This window comes from Scyliorhinus canicula, chromosome 11, assembly GCF_902713615.1.
Source record: "Scyliorhinus canicula chromosome 11, sScyCan1.1, whole genome shotgun sequence".
NCBI classification, from domain to species: domain Eukaryota; kingdom Metazoa; phylum Chordata; class Chondrichthyes; order Carcharhiniformes; family Scyliorhinidae; genus Scyliorhinus; species Scyliorhinus canicula.
In genome coordinates this window covers 1,616,972-1,639,086 of record NC_052156.1, presented here as the reverse complement: position 1 = coordinate 1,639,086, position 22,115 = coordinate 1,616,972, and the positions used below count along the sequence as shown (strand labels likewise).

At 54.3% G+C, this 22,115-nt stretch overlaps 1 protein-coding gene across 1 annotated transcript in view; it reads left to right on the top strand.

Annotated features, from left to right (window-relative positions):
- The first annotated feature begins 48 nt into the window (after nt 1-48).
- The window catches only part of qars1 (glutaminyl-tRNA synthetase 1), a 101,320-nt gene continuing 79,253 nt past the window's right edge, over nt 49-22,115 (top strand). The window contains exons 1-7 of the mRNA XM_038812003.1: nt 49-173; nt 4,887-4,986; nt 6,758-6,904; nt 8,148-8,257; nt 9,904-9,979; nt 11,137-11,201; nt 12,108-12,161. Coding sequence (XP_038667931.1) covers nt 66-173; nt 4,887-4,986; nt 6,758-6,904; nt 8,148-8,257; nt 9,904-9,979; nt 11,137-11,201; nt 12,108-12,161 — 660 coding nt within the window. The 5' untranslated portion in view covers nt 49-65. The remainder of the gene's footprint in view (nt 174-4,886; nt 4,987-6,757; nt 6,905-8,147; nt 8,258-9,903; nt 9,980-11,136; nt 11,202-12,107; nt 12,162-22,115) is intronic.

Below are 22,115 nucleotides of genomic sequence, written 5' to 3'. Positions count from 1 at the left end.
GGGGCGGGGCAGGAGGCGGGGACGGGCTCGGCCATTCTGATTGGCTGAGCGGGGCGCGGGCAGTAATGTCGGGCCTGGAGCTGCTGCGGGGGTTGGGGCTGAGTGAGGACAGAGCCAAGCAGACGCTGCGGAACCCGGGGCTGAGCGGCCTGCTGGCCCGGGCCGCCCGACAGGTACGGGGAGCGGGAAGGAAGCGGGACCCCGGCGCCCCGGCCTCTCCCCCCCCCCCCCCCGGCGCCCCGGGCCTCTCCCCCGGCCCCGGCCTCTCCCCCGGCCCCGGCCTCTCCCCCGGCCCCGGCCTCTCCCCCGGCCCCGGCCTCTTTCCCCCCCCCCCCCACCCCCCCCCGGCCTCTCCCCGGCCCCCAGGCTGCCGGAAGCGGCTCCCCCCCCCCCCCCCCCCCCCGGGTTTTGGCGGACAGCCCGGTCCCGGGGAGGAGGCTGGGGGCAGGAACAGGCCCTTCGGCCCTCCAAGCCTGCGCCGACCATGCTGCCCGACTAAACTAAACCCCTCCACTCCCTGGGTCCGTATCCCTCTATTCCCATCCTATTCATGTATTTGTCAAGATGCCCCTTAAATGTCACTATTGTCCCTGCTTCCACCACCTCCTCCGGCAGCGAGTTCCAGGCACCCACTACCCTCTGTGTAAAAAAACTTGCCTCGTACATCTCCTCTAAACCTTGCCCCCTAGTAATTGACCCCTCTACCCTGGGCAAAAGTCTCTGACTAAAGGGCAGCACGGTAGCACAGTGGATAGCACTGTGGCTTCACAGCTCCAGGGTCCCAGGTTCGATTCCCGGCTGGGTCACTGTCTGATACGTGGGTTTGAGTAGGGTGATCATTGCTTGGCACAACATCGAGGGCCGAATGGCCTGTTCTGTGCTGTACTGTTCTATGTTCTATCCACTCTGTCTATATCCCTCATAATTTTGTCGACCTCTTTAGGGCCTTTAGGGGCCTCACGGTAGCATGGTGGTTAGCATCAATGCTTCACAGCTCCAGGGTCCCAGATTCGATTCCTGGCTGGGTCACTGTCTGTGTGGAGTCTGCACGTCCTCCCCGTATGTGCGTGGGTTTCCTCCGGGTGCTCCGGTTTCCTCCCACAGTCCAAAGATGTGCGGGTTAGGTGGATTGGCCATGCTAAATTGCCCGTAGTGTAAGGTTAATGGGGGGATTGTTGGGTTACGGGTATGTGGGTTTAAGTAGGGTGATCATTGCTCGGCACAACATCGAGGGCCGAAAGGCCTGTTCTGTGCTGTATTGTTCTATTCTATTCTCTATCAGGCCGCCCCTCAACCTGCGTTGTTCCAGTGAGAACAAACCAAGTTATAGAACATCCAGTGCAGAAGGAGGCCATTCAGCCCATCGAGTCTGCACCGACCCACTTAAGCCCTCACTTTCACCCTGTCCCCGTAACCCAATAACCCCTCTTAACCTTTTTGGACACTAAGGGCAATTTATCATGGCCAATCCACCTAACCTGCACATCTTTGGACTGTGGGAGGAAACCGGAGCACCCGGAGGAAACCCACGCACACACGGGGAGAACGTGCAGACTCCACACAGACAGTGACCCAGTGGGGAATCGAACCTGGCGTTGTGAAGCCACAGTGCTATTCACTTGTGCTGCCCAGAGTTTATTCAACCTCTCCTCATAGGTCAGACCCCTATCCCACAGATGTAGGTACACCCACTGTGCTGTCAGAGCGGTAGATACACCCACTGTGCTGTCAGTGTGTTAGGCAGACCCACTGTGCTGTCAGTGTTAGGCAGACCCACTGTGCTGTCAGTGTTAGGCAGACCCACTGTGCTGTCAGTGTTAGGCAGACCCACTGTGCTGTCAGTGTGTTAGGCAGACCCACTGTGCTGTCAGTGTGTTAGGCAGACCCACTGTGCTGTCAGTGTTAGGCAGACCCACTGTGCTGTCAGTGTTAGGCAGACCCACTGTGCTGTCAGTGTGTTAGGCAGACCCACTGTGCTGTCAGTGTGTTAGGCAGACCCACTGTGCTGTCAGTGTGTTAGGCAGACCCACTGTGCTGTCAGTGTGTTAGGCAGACCCACTGTGCTGTCAGAGCGGTAGGTACACCCCCTGTGCTGTCAGTGTGTTAGGCAGACCCACTGTGCTGTCAGTGTGTTAGGCAGACCCACTGTGCTGTCTGTGTTAGGCAGACCCACTGTGCTGTCAGTGTTAGGCTGACCCACTGTGCTGTCTGTGTTAGGCAGACCCACTGTGCTGTCTGTGTGTTAGGCAGACCCACTGTGCTGTCTGTGTTAGGCAGACCCACTGTGCTGTCTGTGTGTTAGGCAGACCCACTGTGCTGTCTGTGTTAGGCTGACCCACTGTGCTGTCTGTGTGTTAGGCAGACCCACTGTGCTGTCAGTGTTAGGCTGACCCACTGTGCTGTCTGTGTGTTAGGCAGACCCACTGTGCTGTCAGTGTTAGGCAGACCCACTGTGCTGTCTGTGTGTTAGGCAGACCCACTGTGCTGTCTGTGTGTTAGGCAGACCCACTGTGCTGTCTGTGTGTTAGGCAGACCCACTGTGCTGTCTGTGTGTTAGGCAGACCCACTGTGCTGTCTGTGTTAGGCAGACCCACTGTGCTGTCTGTGTTAGGCAGACCCACTGTGCTGTCTGTGTTAGGCAGACCCACTGTGCTGTCAGTGTGTTAGGCAGACCCACTGTGCTGTCTGTGTTAGGCAGACCCACTGTGCTGTCAGTGTTAGGCAGACCCACTGTGCTGTCTGTGTTAGGCAGACCCACTGTGCTGTCTGTGTTAGGCAGACCCACTGTGCTGTCTGTGTGTTAGGCAGACCCACTGTGCTGTCTGTGTTAGGCAGACCCACTGTGCTGTCTGTGTTAGGCAGACCCACTGTGCTGTCAGTGTTAGGTACACCCACTGTGCTGTCTGTGTTAGGCAGACCCACTGTGCTGTCTGTGTTAGGCAGACCCACTGTGCTGTCTGTGTTAGGCAGACCCACTGTGCTGTCTGTGTTAGGCAGACCCACTGTGCTGTCTGTGTTAGGCAGACCCACTGTGCTGTCAGTGTGTTAGGCAGACCCACTGTGCTGTCTGTGTGTTAGGCAGACCCACTGTGCTGTCTGTGTTAGGCAGACCCACTGTGCTGTCTGTGTTAGGCAGACCCACTGTGCTGTCTGTGTTAGGCAGACCCACTGTGCTGTCTGTGTTAGGCAGACCCACTGTGCTGTCTGTGTTAGGCAGACCCACTGTGCTGTCTGTGTGTTAGGCAGACCCACTGTGCTGTCAGAGCGGTAGGTACACCCACTGTGCTGTCAGTGTGTTAGGCAGACCCACTGTGCTGTCTGTGTTAGGCAGACCCACTGTGCTGTCAGTGTGTTAGGCAGACCCACTGTGCTGTCTGTGTTAGGCTGACCCACTGTGCTGTCTGTGTTAGGCAGACCCACTGTGCTGTCTGTGTGTTAGGCAGACCCACTGTGCTGTCTGTGTGTTAGGCAGACCCACTGTGCTGTCTGTGTTAGGCAGACCCACTGTGCTGTCTGTGTTAGGCAGACCCACTGTGCTGTCTGTGTTAGGCAGACCCCACTGTGCTGTCAGTGTTAGGCAGACCCACTGTGCTGTCTGTGTGTTAGGCAGACCCACTGTGCTGTCAGTGTGTTAGGCAGACCCACTGTGCTGTCTGTGTTAGGCAGACCCACTGTGCTGTCTGTGTGTTAGGCAGACCCACTGTGCTGTCTGTGTGTTAGGCAGACCCACTGTGCTGTCTGTGTTAGGCAGACCCACTGTGCTGTCTGTGTTAGGCAGACCCACTGTGCTGTCTGTGTTAGGCAGACCCACTGTGCTGTCTGTGTTAGGCAGACCCACTGTGCTGTCTGTGTTAGGCAGACCCACTGTGCTGTCAGTGTGTTAGGTACACCCACTGTCGTGGATTACTATCCCAGGCTGTAAAAGGTCACATTTTGGGGTCTATAAATTGAGCTGGAGCAGGTTATTTGGAAACACATTTTGGTGGACAGAACAGTGGATGAAAAATTAGAGACTTTCAAAGGAGAAATGAATATGGGCAAGCTAGTTATGTGCTCATGAGAAATAAATATGGGTTATCCAAAGCTAGAGTACGCTGGATAACTAAGGATATTGAGGAGAAAATAAGGATCGAAAAAGAAGACTGGGGCAGCATGGTAGCACAGTGGATGTTGATTCATAGCGCCAGGGTCCCAGGTTCGATTCCCATCTGGGTCACTGGCTGTGCGGAGTCTGCACATTCTCCCCGTGTCTGCGTGGGTTTCCTCCGGGTGTTCCGGTTTCCTCCCACAAGTCCCAAAAGACGTGCTGTTAGGTGAATTGGACATTCTGAATTCTCCCTCCGTGTACCCGAACAGGCGCTGGAATGTGGCGACGAGGGGATTTTCACATAACTTCATTGAAGTGTTAATGTAAGCCTACTTGTGATACGAATAAAGATCATTATTATCTCTTTAATTTAATACAGTCCTTCTCCCTGATTTCTGTACCCACACCGTCCCCCTCCTGAATGAACACCGACACAAAGTATTCCTTTAGAACACTAACGACATCCTCTGCCTCCAAACACAAATTATCACTGTGCTCCTCAATGGGCCCGACCCTTTCCCTCGGTTTCCTTTTACCCTTAATGTACTTTGAAAATAACTTAGCATTTCCCTTTATTTTATCTGCCAGTATCCTTTCATGTCCCCTATTTTGCTCTCCTAATTTACTTTTTAAATGACCTCTTGCACATTCTACACACCCCTAGGGCTTCTGCTGTTATTAGCTCTTGATATCTGTCACAAGCAACCCTTTACCTCCTGATGTAATGCTGTATATTCCTCAATCCAAACCCCCCTCATCCTTCTAAACTCCAGTGAGTATTAGCCCAACAGTTTAACAGGGACAGTGCAAAGCCAACATGTTTCCATCAAGAAAAAAGGGAATCCAGAGAACCCCGGATATGGAGGAATATAGAGTATTGGATCTGGAGAAGGTTTTCGGTTAGATGGGCATTATGATTGGTGCAGGTTTGGAGGGCGGAGGGGCCTCTTCCTGTTCTGTACTTTGCTGAGAGGACGTGTGGTGCTGCCTGAAACTGCAAAAAAAAACACAAAACAAACAATAACTCTTAGTAGGATTGGCTTTGGGGATTGGTGCTGTCAGCAGTTAGTGTGGTGATAGGAGGCAGTTTGATTGGGCAATGTGAGGCAATATTATTAGTTTTAAGGCTAGCATAACTTTGAAAACATTTATATAATTCTGATTTGATGAGAGTATTGGCTGGTGTTAGCGGTATTGTCACTGGAATCGGGATCTAGGGTCATGCTCTGGGGACCTGGGTTCAGTCCCATCATGGCAGACGGTGAACATTGAATTCAGTAAAAAGTCTAATGATGACCATGAAATGATAGTCGGAAAAACCCATCTGGTTCACTAATGTCCTTTAGGGAAGGAAATCTGCCATCCTTACCCGGTCTGGCCTACATGTGACTCCAGACCCACAGCGATGTGGGTGACTTAACTGCTCCTCCTTGCTGCTGCCCTTTGGCTTCAACCAACACCGAGCACTGTCGCTGGCTTGTTTTTCCTGATTTGATTTATTGTCACGCGTACCGAAGTACAGTGGAAGTGCGGCCAAGGGAACGTACACAGTACGCACATAGTAGAGAAAAAGAATAACCAACAAAGTACATTGACAAATGGTACATCAACAAACAGTGATTGGTTACAGTGTGGAACAAGAGGCCAAACAATACAAATACATGAGCAAGAGCAGCATTGGGCGCCGTGAATAGAAAATAAGCCACTCGGTGGAGGGGCAGCTAGGGATGGGCAAGAATTGATGGCTCAGCCAGCAAAACCCACATCGCTGGAAGAGTAAAAACAAATTAATGTGAAAATATAATACAATATTTATATATTTAAATCAACTTTACTCTGTATCTAACCCCATGCTGTACCTGTCCTGGGAGTGTTTGATGGGGACAGTGTAGAGGGAGCTTTACTCTGTATCTAACCCCGTGCTGTACCTGTCCTGGGAGTGTTTGATGGGGACAGTGCAGAGGGAGATTTACTCTGTATCTAACCCCGTGCTGTACCTGTCCTGGGAGTGTTTGATGGGGACAGTGTAGAGGGAGCTTTACTCTGTATCTAACCCCGTGCTGTACCTGTCCTGGGAGTGTTTGATGGGGACAGTGTAGAGGGAGCTTTACTCTGTATCTAACCCCGTGCTGTACCTGTCCTGGGAGTGTTTGATGGGGACAGTGTAGAGGGAGCTTTACTCTGTATCTAACCCCGTGCTGTACCTGTCCTGGGAGTGGGTGATGGGGTAGGTTGTGGTGTTTTGGGCATGGAACTTTATCAGGCTGCAAGCTGAGAGGTAAAGTGACATTTCATGTTCACAGGATGGAGAAGAAAGGCAAATGTGGGTTAGTGGGAGTGTTGAGTGATTGGCCATCTGTCAGATAATGGTGCGTCTGGAATGGCAAAAGAATAACAGAAATATTGGGCTAAGGGTTATAAAGGCACAACGAGCCTAATCATCAGGAAAAGCAGGCTAGCTACAGTACTCTCTCTGTGGGTTGAAGCCAAAGGGCAGCGAATGAGGAGCTGAATTTCTGTATTTTCCAGGAATATCACATCTGATTTTGTATCATCGGAACAATTTGCCATCACTGGTGAAAGGTGACTGAGGGGGGCACCTCCATTTACCTGCCTCTCCTCCTCCAAACTCATCCTAACTCTCCCTCTCTTTGTCTCCAAACACAACAGGCAGAAGGGATTTGGGTTCTCCTGTGGACAAAGCGACAGGCACACTCCTGTACAATGCAGCCACCCGGCTCAAAGACCAGAAACACCTGGCCTTCCTGGTCAACTACATTGCAAAGAAGGACATAAACTCGAGCTTGCAGCTCAATGGTAAGCACTGCACTGGGCTGGCAATTGGCTGAATAAGATTGGCTGTCAGAAAGCTGCTGGGTGTAGTGACAGTTAACTGTACAGGTCACGTTCGTCCCTCAAACAACACGACAAGTAATGGATCGTTTATCTCCCAGGTGTTGTAGACAGATTGGCTGCTGTATTTCAGTCACAGGAGCGACTCTAGTGTCAGTTCACTGTGAAGCACTTGCCGATATTCACAGGAAATGTGGTATTTAACCTTCACGAGAGCCCAGAAAATGCTATCCCTAATCAACTTTTTGTAATATTAGTTCTCGTGTTCTCCAGACTTCCGATAGAAGGGTTTTTTTTTGCTTGGGGCTAGGATTCATAGGAACACAAGTTGCCTCTCATAGTTGGACAAAGTTTGTTTAAATAACGTGTTGGTTTCCTGAATCCAACCCATTTTGGCACTTTGTCTCGTGCTCTGCTTTCAAACGGATTGTTTTCACCATCGCGAAAGGGGCTTGTGTTTATATAGCACTTCCCACAACCACCAGGTGTCTCACATTGTTTTACAGCCAATGAAGTACTTCTTGATGGGTAGTCATTGTTGTCGTGTAGGAAACGCAGCAGCCAATTGTGCACAGCAAGCTCCCACACACAGCAATGCAATAATGTTGTTTAAGGGCTGAAATATGGGCCAGGACAGCACCCCATACTCCCTTCCTCCAAATAGTGACATGGTATCATTGACATCACCAGAGCGGATGATGGTGGAGCCTCTCTCGGTTTAATGGCTTATCTGTAAGACAGCACCATCAGCAGTGCGGCAGTCCCTCGGTACTGCACTGAACTGTTGGCCTTGATTTTTTTTGCTCCGGCTGGAGTGGGGCTTGAAACCAGAGCCTTGTGACTCTGAGGCGAGAGTGCTACCCACAAGTGTTACTTGTGTTTCCTACTAAAATGTAATTGCATAGGATGAAAGCTCTGTGCGTAGCTCATGAGATTAATGCTTCACATACAAGTTTACATTGAATGCATTTCCTTTTGGCCTGACTTCCCATGCATCCAACTTCTGATTCCCTCAATATTACACTGATCAGGGTTTTTGAAACAGCTCCATTGACTACTTTGCTCTCTGTCTCTTCCTCGGTTTCCTCGCAATCCTTACTCTCTCTGATCTTTTGTACCCACCAATCCAAAACACATGAACAATCAAAAAGTGGGTTGACTTCATTTAGGAGAAAGAAAAATTAATCTTTTTTGTTTCTTCAATTAGCTTCTCTAGATTACTTTAAGAACCATCAGACGGATCCAATCGACAGTGCAGACTTTGAGCGAGAATGTGGGATTGGTGTTGTAGTTACACCAGAACAGATTGAGGAAGCGGTGAGTGCATTCAGCTTCTTAATGTTGCAACACAAGATCTGCTCCAAATAAACTTACTGAATCAGATTTAAATGCCAGGAAATTAGCTCCTTCACCCTGACTATAATCAGCTTCTTGCCACCACAGCTCGATGTGTGACTGCTTTGTTTGTATTAGATCCTAAACTGATCTAATGGAACTGGTGCGAATGACAGTGCACCTTCTGACAGTCAGCTAAGGACTGACACTAGAGAATATCAATTGCCAAGTTATTCCAGTACAGCTACAACACTGGCACCTACTGACAATGTGGGAAAATGCCCGGGGATGTCCTGCCCACAGAGAGCAGGACAAATCCAACCCAGCCACTTACCATCCCATCAGACTTCTCTTAATCATCTGCAAAGTGATGTGGAATCATACCCGACACAAAGGAAGATGGTTGTGGTGGTTGGAGGTCAATCATCTCAGCTCCAGGACATCACTGCAGGGGTTCCTCAGGTTAGTGTCCTCGGTCCAACCATCTTCAGCTGCTTCATCAATGACCTCCCTTCCATGATAAGATCAGAAGTGGGGATGTTTGCTGATGACTGCACAATGTTCAGCACCATTCGTGACTTCTCAGATAATGAAGCAGACCATGTCCAAATGCAGCAAGACCTGGACAATATCCAGGCTCGGGGCTGACAAGCAGCAAGTTACATTCATGCCACAGAAGTGGCAGGCAATGACCATCTCCAACAAAAGAAAATCTAACCATCGCCCCTTGACATTCAATGGCATTCCCATCGCTGAATCCCCCACTATCAACATCCTGGGGGTTACCATTGATCAGAAACTGAACTGGACCCAGCCACATTAATACTGTGGCTACCAGGGCAGGTCCCCACCAAAGCTCCCATCTACAAGGCACAAGTCAGGAGTGTAATGGAATACTCTCCACTTGCCTGGATGAGCGCAGCTCCAACAACACTCAAGAAGCTCAACACCATCCAGGACAAAGCAGCTGCTTGATTGGTACCCCTTCCACCAACTTAAACATTCATTAGCTCACTGTCAGTGCGCACCATAAAAAAGATGCACTGCAAGATTCCTTTGACAAACACCTTCCAAACCCACAACCACTACCATCTAGAAAGACAAGAGCAGCAGATACCTGGGAACCCCACCACCTGGAGGTTCCCCTCCAAGTCACTCACCATCCTGACTGGGAAATATATCGCCGTTCCTTCACTGTCGCTGGGGCGACATCCTGGAACTCCCTCCCTAACAGCACAGTGGGTATACCTACACCACAGGGACTGCAGCGGTTCGGCAAGGCACCAAGAATACAAAATATATCCCTCAAGCTTCTGATAGTAACAAAGCTTGCTGTTCTGATTGAGTTCCTTTGGTAGGGTCAGCAACGACCCCTTTCCAAATACTGCAGAGGCATTAAAGGTCAAAGCAGGTCAAAGAGCAGCCAAGGTGCCAGAGTTTGGGTTCTGTGTGTTGCACACTGTTATGTTTCTGGCCATCCCAGTAAGGAATTTCTGTCTCCTTTAAGGAAAGGTCTTTATGGTTCTGAGGATTTTAATAGCTTAATAATACTTGCAGTATTTACAGGAAGGAAAATTCCTTTCCGTCAACAGGAGTATCTCAGAATATTCTCATTGTACCCTCCCCAGGTTGAAGCAGCAGTCTGCAAGCACAGGAACCAGATCATGCTGGAGCGTTACCACTTTAACATGGGGCTATTGATGGGTAAGTGTAAGGAGGAAAGTCCATTCAGCCCGCCTGCCCCTTCCTGACCCGATCCGTCTCCATGCCCCCATGTCCAGTATATAACCATTACTCCAAGTTGGGAATCTGCCAGCTTGTTTTACAGTAAGAAGTCTTGCAACACCAGGTTACAGTCCAACAGGTTTGTTACAAATTGCTAGCTTTCGGAACGCTGCTCCTTCCTCAGATGAATGCTCCTTCCTCAGGTCACCTGAGGAAGGAGCAGCGCTCTGAAAGCTAGTGATTTGTAACAAACCTGTTGTACTTTAACCTGGTGTTGTAAGACTTCTTACTGTGCTCACCCCAGTCCAACGGCGGCATCTCCACATCGTAGCTTATTTTAGGAATAGAATTCCTACAGTGACGAAGGAAGCCATTCGGCATACCAAGTCTGCACCCACCCTCTGAAAGAGCACCCTACCTAGGCCCACTCTCCTGCCCTATCCGTGGGGCCTCACGGTAGCATGGTGTTTAGCATCAATGCTTCACAGCTCCAGGGTCCCAGGTTCGATTCCTGGCTGGGTCACTGTCTGTGTGGAGTCTGCACGTCCTCCCCCTGTGTGCGTGGGTTTCCTCCGGGTGCTCCGGTTTCCTCCCACAGTCCAAAGATGTGCGGGTTAGGTGGATTGGCCATGCTAAATTGCCCGTAGTGTAAGGTTAATGGGGGGATTGTTGGGTTACGGGTTACGTGGGTTTGAGTAGCGTGATCATTGCTTGGCACAACATCGAGGGCCGAAGGGCCTGTTCTGTGCTGCACTGTTCTATAGTTCTATCCCCATGACTCCACCTAACATGCACATCCTTGCACTCTATTGGGGCCAATGCACCTTCCCTACACATATTGGACTGTTGGAGGAAACCGGAGCACGCAGACACCGCAGTCAGTCACCCGAGGCCGGAATCGAACCCGGGTCCCTGGAGCTGTGAGACAGCAGTGCTAACCACTGTGCTGCTCCAATGAATAACTGCTGCAAAGAGCTAGTACAGGCACGAAGAACTGAATGGCTTCCTCCGATGATAAAATGTATGATTCTAACTGAGAATGGAGTAGACCGCTCTGTAGAGATTTGAGTTGATGTTGGTTTTGTGAGATGGGACTACTGTTTGGGGATTTTTAATGTCACTTCTGTCTCTCCCAGGTGAAGTTAGAAATAAGCTAAAGTGGGCAGATGGGAAGATTATCAGGAACGAAGTGGATCTACAGGCAAGTGCAGCAATGTTCTAGTTCGTGATACCTTTGAACTATTTATCTTAGGTTGAAGTGGGACCTTGGTTTAATGTCTCATCTGGGAGGTGGCACCTCCGACAGTGCAACGCTACCACGGTGCACTGAAGTAAGACTTGTGTCAGGCTGCAAAATGTTGCTGGAGTGGGTTTTGAAACCACAACCTTCTGACTCGGGAGGCCGACAGCTTCCAGCTGAGCAGCAGCTGATAACAGAGAGAGTGACGGTGAAAGAAACTTGATTCTGCTTTCGCTGCCAGCTCAATAATTCAGAACTCGTGTCAACATTACCTTTAGCAAGCAGAGACAAACCGTGTACTCTCAATATATTTTAATATATTGGTTATGATAGAATCTTGCTGTGACTTGCAGAGCCAGTAATGGGCTTCTAATTACTGTGAGTTATTGGCTAGATGTTCAGGTAAATACGTTTCCAAAATGCACCATAACTGATCATGAGCCTTTGCTGTGTGAAGGATATTGTACAAAGTGGGGGCAGACGGCTGTACCTGTTAGAAATGTCATTCCTCTCGGGCACAGTCTGCAAATACTGACGTTCCTCTAGGTTTTAACTTGCTATAAACAGTCTCTGCTATCCAATATAAATCAGAGCCAACATGAAATAATTAAATTGAATAAGAACACAGAAACAGTGAGTTCACGAGGAATTGAATAATTTGCCATCTGTTCCAAACAGATAGAAATCTTGTAGATCCTCATTTCCATCTCGGACTATGTACCTTTTTCCCAATATGTTACCTCAGCCAGCTGTTTGCTCCAAACCTCCGTTTAAATATGTTAACTGCGTGTCTTGGGGTAGGTATCCTGAATTAATGGTTTAAATTGTGCCTTGATCATTTTTAATGTCTGCGTTTCACCGTTCCAGGTTCTCAATTTACTGGGTCCAAAGACTGAAGCCGACCTAGAAAATAGGACAAAGGTACTGCCTCTGCCCTGCTCCATTGCTACTGCCTCCCCTCTGCCCCATTGCTACTGCCTCTGCCCTGCCCCATTGCTACTGCCTCTGCTCTGCCCCATTGCTACTGCCTCTGCTCTGCCCCATTGCTACTGCCTCTGCTCTGCCCCATTGCTACTGCCTCTGCTCTGCCCCATTGCTACTGCCTCTGCCCCATTGCTACTGCCTCTGCCCCATTGCTACTGCCTCTGCCCCATTGCTACTGCCTCTGCTCTGCCCCATTGCTACTGCCTCTGCTCCATTGCTACTGCCTCCCCTCTGCCCCATTGCTACTGCCTCTGCTCTGCCCCATTGCTACTGCCTCTGCCCCATTGCTACTGCCTCTGCTCTGCCCCATTGCTACTGCCTCTGCCCTGCCCCATTGCTACTGCCTCTGCTCTGCCCCATTGCTACTGCCTCTGCCCTGCCCCATTGCTACTGCCTCTGCTCTGCCCCATTGCTACTGCCTCTGCCCTGCCCCATTGCTACTGCCTCTGCTCTGCCCCATTGCTACTGCCTCTGCTCTGCCCCATTGCTACTGCCTCTGCCCCATTGCTACAGCCTCCCCTCTGCCTCATTGCTACTGCCTCTGCTCTGACCCATTGCTACTGCCTCTGCCCTGCCCCATTGCTACTGCCTCTGCTCTGCCCCATTGCTACTGCCTCTGCTCTGCCTCATTGCTACTGCCTCTGCTCTGCTCCATTGCTACTGCCTCTGCTCCATTGCTACTGCCTCTGCTCCATTGCTACTGCCTCTGCTCTGCCCCATTGCTACTGCCTCTGCTCTGCCCCATTGCTTCTGCCCCATTGCTACTGCCTCTGCCCTGCCCCATTGCTACTGCCTCTGCTCTGCCCCATTGCTACTGCCTCTGCTCTGCCCCATTGCTACTGCCTCTGCTCTGCCCCATTGCTACTGCCTCTGCTCTGCCCCATTGCTACTGCCTCTGCCCCATTGCTACTGCCTCTGCTCTGCCCCATTGCTACTGCCTCTGCCCCATTGCTACTCCCTCTGCTCTGCTCCATTGCTACTGCCTCTGCCCCATTGCTGCTGCCTCTGCTCCGCTCCATTGCTACTGCCTCTGTCCCATTGCTACTGCCTCTGCTCTGCCCCACTGCTACTGCCTCTGCTCTGCCCCATTGCTACTGCCTCTGTCCCATTGCTACTGCCTCTGCCCTGCCCCATTGCTACTGCCTCTGCTCTGCCCCATTGCTACTCCCTCTGCTCTGCCCCATTGCTACTGCCTCTGCCCCATTGCTACTGCCTCTGCCCCATTGCTACTGCCTCTGCTCTGCCCCATTGCTACTGCCTCTGCTCTGCCCCATTGCTACTGCCTCTGCCCCATTGCTACTGCCTCTGCCCCATTGCTACTGCCTCTGCCCCATTGCTACTGCCTCTGCCCCATTGCTACTGCCTCTGCCCCATTGCTACTGCCTCTGCCCCATTGCTACTGCCTCTGCCCCATTGCTACTGCCTCTGCTCTGCCCCATTGCTACTGCCTCTGCCCCATTGCTACTGCCTCTGCCCCATTGCTACTGCCTCTGCCCCATTGCTACTGCCTCTGCTCCGCTCCATTGCTACTGCCTCTGCCCCATGGCTACTGCCTCTGCTCTGCCCCATTGCTACTGCCTCTGCTCTGCCCCATTGCAACTGCCTCTGCTCTGCTCCATTGCTACTGCCTCTGCTCTGCCCCATTGCTACTGCCTCTGCTCTGCCCCATTGCTACTGCCTCTGCTCTGCCCCATTGCTACTGCCTCTGCTCTGCTCCATTGCTACTGCCTCTGCTCTGCCCCATTGCTACTGCCTCTGCTCTGCCCCATTGCTACTGCCTCTGCTCTGCCCCATTGCTACTGCCTCTGCTCTGCCCCATTGCTACTGCCTCTGCTCTGCCCCATTGCAACTGCCTCTGCCCCATGGCTACTGCCTCTGCTCTGCCCCATTGCTACTGCCTCTCCCCTGCCCCATTGCTACTGCCTCTGCCCCATTGCTACTGCCTCTCCCCTGCCCCATTGCTACTGCCTCTGCCCCATGGCTACTGCCTCTCCCCTGCCCCATTGCTACTGCCTCTGCCCTGCCCCATTGCTACTGCCTCTGCCCCATGGCTACTGCCTCTCCCCTGCCCCATTGCTACTGCCTCTGCCCTGCCCCATGGCTACTGCCTCTCCCCTGCCCCATTGCTACTGCCTCTCCCCTGCCCCATTGCTACTGCCTCTGCTCTGCCCCATTGCTACTGCCTCTCCCCTGCCCCATTGCAACTGCCTCTGCTCTGCCCCATTGCTACTGCCTCTGCCCTGCCCCATTGCTACTGCCTCTGCTCTGCCCCATTGCTACTGCCTCTGCTCTGCTCCATTGCTACTGCCTCTGCCCCATTGCTACTGCCTCTGCTCTGCTCCATTGCTACTGCCTCTACTCCATTGCTACTGCCTCTCCCCTGCCCCATGGCTACTGCCTCTGCTCTGCCCCATTGCTACTGCCTCTGCTCTGCTCCATTGCTACTGCCTCTGCCCCATGGCTACTGCCTCTCCCCTGCCCCATTGCTACTGCCTCTCCCCTGCCCCATTGCTACTGCCTCTGCTCTGCCCCATTGCTACTGCCTCTCCCCTGCCCCATTGCTACTGCCTCTGCTCTGCCCCATTGCTACTGCCTCTCCCCTGCCCCATTGCTACTGCCTCTCCCCTGCCCCATTGCTACTGCCTCTGCCCCATTGCTACTGCCTCTGCTCTGCCCCATTGCTACTGCCTCTCCCCTGCCCCATTGCTACTGCCTCTCCCCTGCCCCATTGCTACTGCCTCTCCCCTGCCCCATTGCTACTGCCTCTGCTCTGCTCCATTGCTACTGCCTCTCCCCTGCCCCATTGCTACTGCCTCTGCTCTGCCCCATTGCTACTGCCTCTGCTCTGCTCCATTGCTACTGCCTCTGCTCTACCCCATTGCTACTGCCTCTGCTCTGCCCCATTGCTACTGCCTCTGCTCTGCCCCATTGCTACTGCCTCTGCTCTGCCCCATTGCTACTGCCTCTGCCTCATTGCTACTGCCTCTGCCCTGCCCCATTGCTACTGCCTCTGCCTCATTGCTACTGCCTCTGCTCTGCCCCATTGCTACTGCCTCTGCTCTGCCCCATTGCTACTGCCTCTGCTCCATTGCTACTGCCTCTGCTCTGCCCCATTGCTACTGCCTCTGCCCCATTGCTACTGCCTCTGCTCTGCCCCATTGCTACTGCCTCTGCCCCATTGCTACTGCCTCTGCCCCATTGCTACTGCCTCTGCTCTGCCCCATTGCAACTGCCTCTCCCCTGCCCCATTGCTACTGCCTCTGCCCCATTGCTACTGCCTCTGCTCTGCCCCATTGCTACTGCCTCTGCCCCATTGCTACTGCCTCTGCTCTGCTCCATTGCTACTGCCTCTGCTCTGCCCCATTGCTACTGCCTCTGCCCCATTGCTACTGCCTCTGCTCTGCCCCATTGCTACTGCCTCTATTCTGCCCCATTGCTACTGCCTCTGCCCCATTGCTACTGCCTCTGCTCTGCCCCATTGCAACTGCCTCTCCCCTGCCCCATTGCTACTGCCTCTGCCCCATTGCTACTGCCTCTATTCTGCCCCATTGCTACTGCCTCTGCTCCATTGCTACTGCCTCTGCTCTGCTCCATTGCTACTGCCTCTGCTCTGCCCCATTGCTACTGCCTCTGCTCTGCCCCATTGCTACTGCCTCTGCCCCATTGCTACTGCCTCTGCTCTGCCCCATTGCTACTGCCTCTGCCCCATTGCTACTGCCTCTGCTCTGCCCCATTGCTACTGCCTCTGCCCCATTGCTACTGCCTCTGCTCTGCCCCATTGCTACTGCCTCTGCTCTGCCCCATTGCTACTGCCTCTGCTCTGCCCCATTGCTACTGCCTCTGCTCTGCCCCATTGCTACTGCCTCTGCCCCATTGCTACTGCCTCTGCTCTGCCCCATTGCTACTGCCTCTATTCTGCCCCATTGCTACTGCCTCTGCCCCATTGCTACTGCCTCTGCTCTGCCCCATTGCAACTGCCTCTCCCCTGCCCCATTGCTACTGCCTCTGCCCCATTGCTACTGCCTCTATTCTGCCCCATTGCTACTGCCTCTGCTCCATTGCTACTGCCTCTGCTCTGCTCCATTGCTACTGCCTCTGCTCTGCCCCATTGCTACTGCCTCTGCTCTGCCCCATTGCTACTGCCTCTGCCCCATTGCTACTGCCTCTGCTCTGCCCCATTGCTACTGCCCTCTGCCCCATTGCTACTGCCTCTGCTCTGCCCCATTGCTACTGCCTCTGCCCCATTGCTACTGCCTCTGCTCTGCCCCATTGCTACTGCCTCTGCTCTGCCCCATTGCTACTGCCTCTGCTCTGCCCCATGCTACTGCCTCTGCTCTGCCCCATTGCTACTGCCTCTGCCCCATTGCTACTGCCTCTGCTCTGCCCCATTGCTACTGCCTCTGCCCCATTGCTACTGCCTCTGCTCTGCCCCATTGCTACTGCCTCTGCTCTGCCCCATTGCTACTGCCTCTGCTCTACCCCATTGCTACTGCCTCTGCTCTGCCCCATTGCTACTGCCTCTGCCCCATTGCTACTGCCTCTGCTCTACCCCATTGCTACTGCCTCTGCCCCATTGCTACTGCCTCTGCTCTGCCCCATTGCTACTGCCTCTGCCCCATTGCTACTCCCTCTGCTCTGCTCCATTGCTACTGCCTCTGCCCCATTGCTGCTGCCTCTGCTCCGCTCCATTGCTACTGCCTCTGTCCCATTGCTACTGCCTCTGCTCTGCCCCACTGCTACTGCCTCTGCTCTGCCCCATTGCTACTGCCTCTGTCCCATTGCTACTGCCTCTGCCCTGCCCCATTGCTACTGCCTCTGCTCTGCCCCATTGCTACTCCCTCTGCTCTGCCCCATTGCTACTGCCTCTGCCCCATTGCTACTGCCTCTGCCCCATTGCTACTGCCTCTGCTCTGCCCCATTGCTACTGCCTCTGCTCTGCCCCATTGCTACTGCCTCTGCCCCATTGCTACTGCCTCTGCCCCATTGCTACTGCCTCTGCCCCATTGCTACTGCCTCTGCCCCATTGCTACTGCCTCTGCCCCATTGCTACTGCCTCTGCCCCATTGCTACTGCCTCTGCTCTGCCCCATTGCTACTGCCTCTGCCCCATTGCTACTGCCTCTGCCCCATTGCTACTGCCTCTGCCCCATTGCTACTGCCTCTGCTCCGCTCCATTGCTACTGCCTCTGCCCCATGGCTACTGCCTCTGCTCTGCCCCATTGCTACTGCCTCTGCTCTGCCCCATTGCAACTGCCTCTGCTCTGCTCCATTGCTACTGCCTCTGCTCTGCCCCATTGCTACTGCCTCTGCTCTGCCCCATTGCTACTGCCTCTGCTCTGCCCCATTGCTACTGCCTCTGCTCCGCTCCATTGCTACTGCCTCTGCCCCATGGCTACTGCCTCTGCTCTGCCCCATTGCTACTGCCTCTGCTCTGCCCCATTGCAACTGCCTCTGCTCTGCTCCATTGCTACTGCCTCTGCTCTGCCCCATTGCTACTGCCTCTGCTCTGCCCCATTGCTACTGCCTCTGCTCTGCCCCATTGCTACTGCCTCTGCTCTGCCCCATTGCTACTGCCTCTGCTCTGCCCCATTGCTACTGCCTCTGCTCTGCCCCATTGCTACTGCCTCTGCTCCGCTCCATTGCTACTGCCTCTGCCCCATGGCTACTGCCTCTGCTCTGCCCCATTGCTACTGCCTCTGCTCTGCCCCATTGCAACTGCCTCTGCTCTGCTCCATTGCTACTGCCTCTGCTCTGCCCCATTGCTACTGCCTCTGCTCTGCCCCATTGCTACTGCCTCTGCTCTGCCCCATTGCTACTGCCTCTGCTCTGCCCCATTGCTACTGCCTCTGCTCTGCTCCATTGCTACTGCCTCTGCTCTGCCCCATTGCTACTGCCTCTGCTCTGCCCCATTGCTACTGCCTCTGCCCCATTGCTACTGCCTCTGCCCCATTGCTACTGCCTCTGCCCCATTGCTACTGCCTCTGCTCCGCTCCATTGCTACTGCCTCTGCCCCATGGCTACTGCCTCTGCTCTGCCCCATTGCTACTGCCTCTGCTCTGCCCCATTGCAACTGCCTCTGCTCTGCTCCATTGCTACTGCCTCTGCTCTGCCCCATTGCTACTGCCTCTGCTCTGCCCCATTGCTACTGCCTCTGCTCTGCCCCATTGCTACTGCCTCTGCTCTGCCCCATTGCTACTGCCTCTGCTCTGCTCCATTGCTACTGCCTCTGCTCTGCCCCATTGCTACTGCCTCTGCTCTGCCCCATTGCAACTGCCTCTGCCCCATGGCTACTGCCTCTGCTCTGCCCCATTGCTACTGCCTCTCCCCTGCCCCATTGCTACTGCCTCTGCCCCATTGCTACTGCCTCTGCTCTGCCCCATTGCTACTGCCTCTGCCCCATGGCTACTGCCTCTCCCCTGCCCCATTGCAACTGCCTCTGCTCTGCCCCATTGCTACTGCCTCTGCTCTGCCCCATTGCTACTGCCTCTGCTCTGCTCCATTGCTACTGCCTCTGCCCCATTGCTACTGCCTCTACTCTGCTCCATTGCTACTGCCTCTGCTCCATTGCTACTGCCTCTCCCCTGCCCCATTGCTACTGCCTCTGCTCTGCCCCATTGCTACTGCCTCTCCCCTGCCCCATTGCTACTGCCTCTGCTCTGCCCCATTGCTACTGCCTCTCCCCTGCCCCATTGCTACTGCCTCTCCCCTGCCCCATTGCTACTGCCTCTGCCCCATTGCTACTGCCTCTGCTCTGCCCCATTGCTACTGCCTCTCCCCTGCCCCATTGCTACTGCCTCTCCCCTGCCCCATTGCTACTGCCTCTCCCCTGCCCCATTGCTACTGCCTCTGCTCTGCTCCATTGCTACTGCCTCTCCCCTGCCCCATTGCTACTGCCTCTGCTCTGCCCCATTGCTACTGCCTCTGCTCTGCTCCATTGCTACTGCCTCTGCTCTACCCCATTGCTACTGCCTCTGCTCTGCCCCATTGCTACTGCCTCTGCTCTACCCCATTGCTACTGCCTCTGCTCTGCCCCATTGCTACTGCCTCTGCTCTGCCCCATTGCTACTGCCTCTGCTCTACCCCATTGCTACTGCCTCTGCTCTGCCCCATTGCTACTGCCTCTGCTCTGCCCCATTGCTACTGCCTCTGCTCTACCCCATTGCTACTGCCTCTGCTCTGCCCCATTGCTACTGCCTCTGCTCTACCCCATTGCTACTGCCTCGGCTCTGCTCCATTGCTACTGCCTCTGCTCTGCTCCATTGCTACTGCCTCTCCCCTGCCCCATTGCTACTGCCTCTGCTCTGCCCCATTGCTACTGCCTCTGCTCTGCTCCATTGCTACTGCCTCTGCTCTACCCCATTGCTACTGCCTCGGCTCTGCTCCATTGCTACTGCCTCTGCTCTGCCCCATTGCTACTGCCTCTGCTCTGCCCCATTGCTACTGCCTCTGCTCTGCCCCATTGCTACTGCCTCGGCTCTGCCCCATTGCTACTGCCTCTGCTCTGCCCCATTGCTACTGCCTCTGCCCCATTGCTACTGCCTCTGCCCCATTGCTACTGCCTCTGCTCTGCCCCATTGCTACTGCCTCTGCTCTGCCCCATTGCTACTGCCTCTGCTCTGCCCCATTGCTACTGCCTCGGCTCTGCCCCATTGCTACTGCCTCTGCTCTGCCCCATTGCTACTGCCTCTGCCCCATTGCTACTGCCTCTGCCCCATTGCTACTGCCTCTGCTCTGCCCCATTGCTACTGCCTCTGCCCCATTGCTACTGCCTCTGCTCTGCCCCATTGCTACTGCCTCTGCTCTGCCCCATTACTACTGCCTCTGCTCTGCCCCATTGCTACTGCCTCTGCTCCATTGCTACTGCCTCTGCTCTGCCCCATTGCTACTGCCTCTGCTCTGCCCCATTGCTACTGCCTCGGCTCTGCCCCATTGCTACTGCCTCTGCTCTGCCCCATTGCTACTGCCTCTGCTCCATTGCTACTGCCTCTGCTCTGCCCCATTGCTACTGCCTCGGCTCTGCTCCATTGCTACTGCCTCTGCTCTGCCCCATTGCTACTGCCTCTGCTCTGCCCCATTGCTACTGCCTCTGCTCTGCCCCATTGCTACTGCCTCTGCCTCATTGCTACTGCCTCTGCCCTGCCCCATTGCTACTGCCTCTGCTCTGCTCCATTGCTACTGCCTCTGCTCTGCCCCATTGCTACTGCCTCTGCTCCATTGCTACTGCCTCTGCTCTGCCCCATTGCTACTGCCTCGGCTCTGCTCCATTGCTACTGCCTCTGCTCTGCCCCATTGCTACTGCCTCTGCTCTGCCCCATTGCTACTGCCTCTGCTCTGCCCCATTGCTACTGCCTCTGCCTCATTGCTACTGCCTCTGCCCTGCCCCATTGCTACTGCCTCTGCCTCATTGCTACTGCCTCTGCTCTGCCCCATTGCTACTGCCTCTGCTCTGCCCCATTGCTACTGCCTCTGCTCCATTGCTACTGCCTCTGCTCTGCCCCATTGCTACTGCCTCTGCCCCATTGCTACTGCCTCTGCTCTGCCCCATTGCTACTGCCTCTGCCCCATTGCTACTGCCTCTGCTCTGCCCCATTGCAACTGCCTCTCCCCTGCCCCATTGCTACTGCCTCTGCCCCATTGCTACTGCCTCTGCTCTGCCCCATTGCTACTGCCTCTGCCCCATTGCTACTGCCTCTGCTCTGCTCCATTGCTACTGCCTCTGCTCTGCCCCATTGCTACTGCCTCTGCCCCATTGCTACTGCCTCTGCTCTGCCCCATTGCTACTGCCTCTATTCTGCCCCATTGCTACTGCCTCTGCCCCATTGCTACTGCCTCTGCTCTGCCCCATTGCAACTGCCTCTCCCCTGCCCCATTGCTACTGCCTCTGCCCCATTGCTACTGCCTCTATTCTGCCCCATTGCTACTGCCTCTGCTCCATTGCTACTGCCTCTGCTCTGCTCCATTGCTACTGCCTCTGCTCTGCCCCATTGCTACTGCCTCTGCTCTGCCCCATTGCTACTGCCTCTGCCCCATTGCTACTGCCTCTGCTCTGCCCCATTGCTACTGCCTCTGCCCCATTGCTACTGCCTCTGCTCTGCCCCATTGCTACTGCCTCTGCCCCATTGCTACTGCCTCTGCTCTGCCCCATTGCTACTGCCTCTGCTCTGCCCCATTGCTACTGCCTCTGCTCTGCCCCATTGCTACTGCCTCTGCTCTGCCCCATTGCTACTGCCTCTGCCCCATTGCTACTGCCTCTGCTCTGCCCCATTGCTACTGCCTCTATTCTGCCCCATTGCTACTGCCTCTGCCCCATTGCTACTGCCTCTGCTCTGCCCCATTGCAACTGCCTCTCCCCTGCCCCATTGCTACTGCCTCTGCCCCATTGCTACTGCCTCTATTCTGCCCCATTGCTACTGCCTCTGCTCCATTGCTACTGCCTCTGCTCTGCTCCATTGCTACTGCCTCTGCTCTGCCCCATTGCTACTGCCTCTGCTCTGCCCCATTGCTACTGCCTCTGCCCCATTGCTACTGCCTCTGCTCTGCCCCATTGCTACTGCCTCTGCCCCATTGCTACTGCCTCTGCTCTGCCCCATTGCTACTGCCTCTGCCCCATTGCTACTGCCTCTGCTCTGCCCCATTGCTACTGCCTCTGCTCTGCCCCATTGCTACTGCCTCTGCTCTGCCCCATTGCTACTGCCTCTGCTCTGCCCCATTGCTACTGCCTCTGCCCCATTGCTACTGCCTCTGCTCTGCTCCATTGCTACTGCCTCTGCTCCAACCCATTGCTACTGCCTCTGCTCTGCCCCATTGCTACTGCCTCTGCCCCATTGCTACTGCCTCTGCTCTACCCCATTGCTACTGCCTCTGCTCTGCCCCATTGCTACTGCCTCTGCTC